At 39.7% G+C, this 2,922-nt stretch overlaps 1 protein-coding gene across 1 annotated transcript; it reads right to left on the minus strand.

Annotated features, from left to right (window-relative positions):
- Positions 1-994: 994 nt before the first annotated feature.
- On the minus strand, positions 995-2,621 carry LOC133812828 (transcription factor MYB73-like). Its single transcript, XM_062246650.1, has one exon. It carries the CDS (start codon positions 2,442-2,444, stop codon positions 1,479-1,481), a length of 966 nt encoding a protein of 321 aa, XP_062102634.1. The 5' UTR covers positions 2,445-2,621; the 3' UTR covers positions 995-1,478.
- Positions 2,622-2,922: the final 301 nt, after the last annotated feature.

Genomic DNA, 2,922 nt, shown 5'->3' on the forward strand with positions numbered 1-2,922 from the left:
TCTAGATGTATGACAAAGAGAAGGGCCAGAATCCCCATACAAAGTATTCTTTTTTAGGAATCTAATCCTCTAACCTGTAAAAAGAAAGCCATTGTTTTCTGTGTCATTTCCTCAACTAAAAAAATTCACAGTGGATCGTTATGGCCTTTGCCGTTAAAAAAACACACACACAAACACTGTACTTTAGACACTTGCATTATTATAACATATAAAAACAGGTTCATCGATTCAAACTACAGCTAAAAATATCTCAACAACGACATTCAACAATAATAAACTTTACATAATATGGGAATGAGCTAAGCTTAGGATCCTAGTGGAGAATATTATAAAGCCAACTTACAATATTTTTATTACTAAAATGATTGGTTCGTTTGGGTGGCGGCTGGGATTATTTACAAAGTTGGTTGAGTTTCTTTTCTTTCTTTTCTAACTGCATAGACTAAACCTAACCTAAAAACGGTACTTAGAAAACGTTATCAGTTAAAAGAACTGTTCAAGAGTCCCAAAACAATCTAAAAATGTAAATTTGAGCGAAACTTGTGTGGTTTAATCTTTCCCAACTGTATCAGATCTTATATCTTCAACTACCTTTTAGTTATGGTTAGGACCCTAACCGTTTTAATGGTTTTGCTTCAATTTTTCAACAAACCATCACGAACAAGAAAATAAATCATGCTGTTAGTTAGTTACGTAACGCTCTTGTCCATTGTTATCTAAATCAGATAGATATTAATGCTTATCCAAAAATAATTAAAATTTTGAATTTTGACAATTTAATCAAAGTGTGTCTAGTCATTTTTTATGACATAGTTGATTTGTCGAGATTTGCTTCAAGAATTTAATCATCAAATGAAAATGAAGAAGAGAATTGATCAACAAAAAGTGAAAAAACATGTGAAAGTAAAACCAAAAGAAAAACTTGAATTTTAATTTCAGATTTGTTTTTTTTTTTTTTTTTGAGTTGCTGTCTTCATTCTTGTTTTTCTTTCCCTTTCTTCTTCTTAAGTTTCATTCTTCTGGAAAAACAGAGTAGGAAAAAACAAAGGTCATATCCATCATCATAGATAGATATAGATAAACAAAAGTTAGGAGTTTTAGACCCAAAACTCTCAATTTCCTCTCATCAAAGTTCATCTTTTTCTTATACCCTTTTCTTTTCACTTTACTTTTCCAGGACTCAACTCCGATTCGAGCTCAACTCACCATGTCTTTCCCTCTCTTTCTTTCACTTTCTCTCTTTTTTTTTCTCTGTACATTGACCAAAATTATTTCCTAAAAAAAAGAAAGGCCAAGGGCCAAGGCCAGGCCATTTTTCTCTTCCTCTTATACTAACACTACTCTGTTCAAAATCCAACCAAAGATTTCTCCTCTTATGTTTTTTTTTTTCCTTTTCTCGGTAATTTCTCGGTAACCAAACAGCTACTACTTCTACCGACTAATAGTAATAAAAATACCCATTACTACTACTACTATTACTACTCGATCTTGCTAATTCCGATTCTCTTCACAGCAACGTTTCTAAACCCATCCACGGCGGTTTGCGGCGGCGGCAGACAAGCTCCATTCTGCTCCACCACCATTCCAGCCATGTAGTTCTTCACCTCCTTCCTTATCATCTCCTGCATGACCACCAATAACTCCTTGCTAAACGGCACGAAAACCCCATTCTCACCTTCACCGTTGCTCCCCGCCGCAACCGCCGGAGCCGGAGGCGGAAGAGACGGATTCATCGCCGGTAACAGGTTCATCATCGACGAGTTCTGGATCGACTCAACAACTCGATTAGAAACCTCACAGGAGTCAACACCCGGGAGAGAGAGCGACAACGAAGTCGGTGGATCATTCGATGACGACGCCGTTTCGACCGGAGGTAGAACTGCGCCGGTTCTCGCCACCGGTCGGTACACATGAGAAGGGGATAGAGCCGCCGGTACGCTGGAATCGCTCACATCGGATCCGGACGGACTCCCAGGGTTCATGTAAAGTCCGGTCGAGACCGGCATAGCCGAACCGGCACTGACCGATCTCTTCAGAGGCTGTGGATAATTACTATCGTACCCTCCGCCGCCGCCATGGCCATTGCTCTCCTCAAACATTGTCGAACACTTTCGTTTCAGCGTCGAGTTCCAGTGGTTCTTGATAGCGTTATCGGTTCGACCATTGAGGAGTCGGGCTATGGTGGCCCATTTGTTACCGAACCGGGCATGGGCACGGATTATGGTCTCGTCTTCCTCCGCCGTAAAAGCCCGATGCTCCACCTGTGGACTCAGCTGGTTACACCATCTCAACCGACAAGACTTACCGGACCGACCCGGAATCGATTTGCTTATCAGAGACCAGTTCCTCGGGCCATGTTTCTGGACCAGCTTTTGCAGAGCGTCGTCTTCTTCTGGGCTCCATGGGCCTTTGATCCGATCCATTTCTTTTCTGGTAATCGCCATCTTCTTCTTCTAAACTCCTCTCCTCCGAATCAGAATATAATGAAAACACCCGTTTTCAGATCATACAAAAAATGGGATTTGGATTTTGTAGATGAAAAAGAATTTGAAATTTAAATTTGGGGGATTTGGAAAGAGATAGAGAGAGAGAAAGGGAATAGTTATGAGTTAGAAGAAGAGAATGGGGTTGGGGATTTGGTTGTTATATATACGAAAGAGAGAAAATAAGAGAGAGATAGTGAAATGGGTGACCGGTAAAGCAGGTTATGAATCGTTGGGAAATGGGAAGGGCGTTGTGGGGATTGATAACCCGCCTTTTCCAGTGAAGCGGTTAGTTTGGGATACAGCTGGCTAACAGACACGCGTCATACTTAGCTACACTGATTTACACACTAACTATTACTACTCCAACTATTTTTTCTTTTCTTTTTTTTAATTTTAAAAAATAAAAATAATAATAATAACTAAATAAATTTTATAT

This window comes from Humulus lupulus, chromosome 1 (assembly GCF_963169125.1).
Source record: "Humulus lupulus chromosome 1, drHumLupu1.1, whole genome shotgun sequence".
Lineage (NCBI taxonomy): Eukaryota > Viridiplantae > Streptophyta > Magnoliopsida > Rosales > Cannabaceae > Humulus > Humulus lupulus.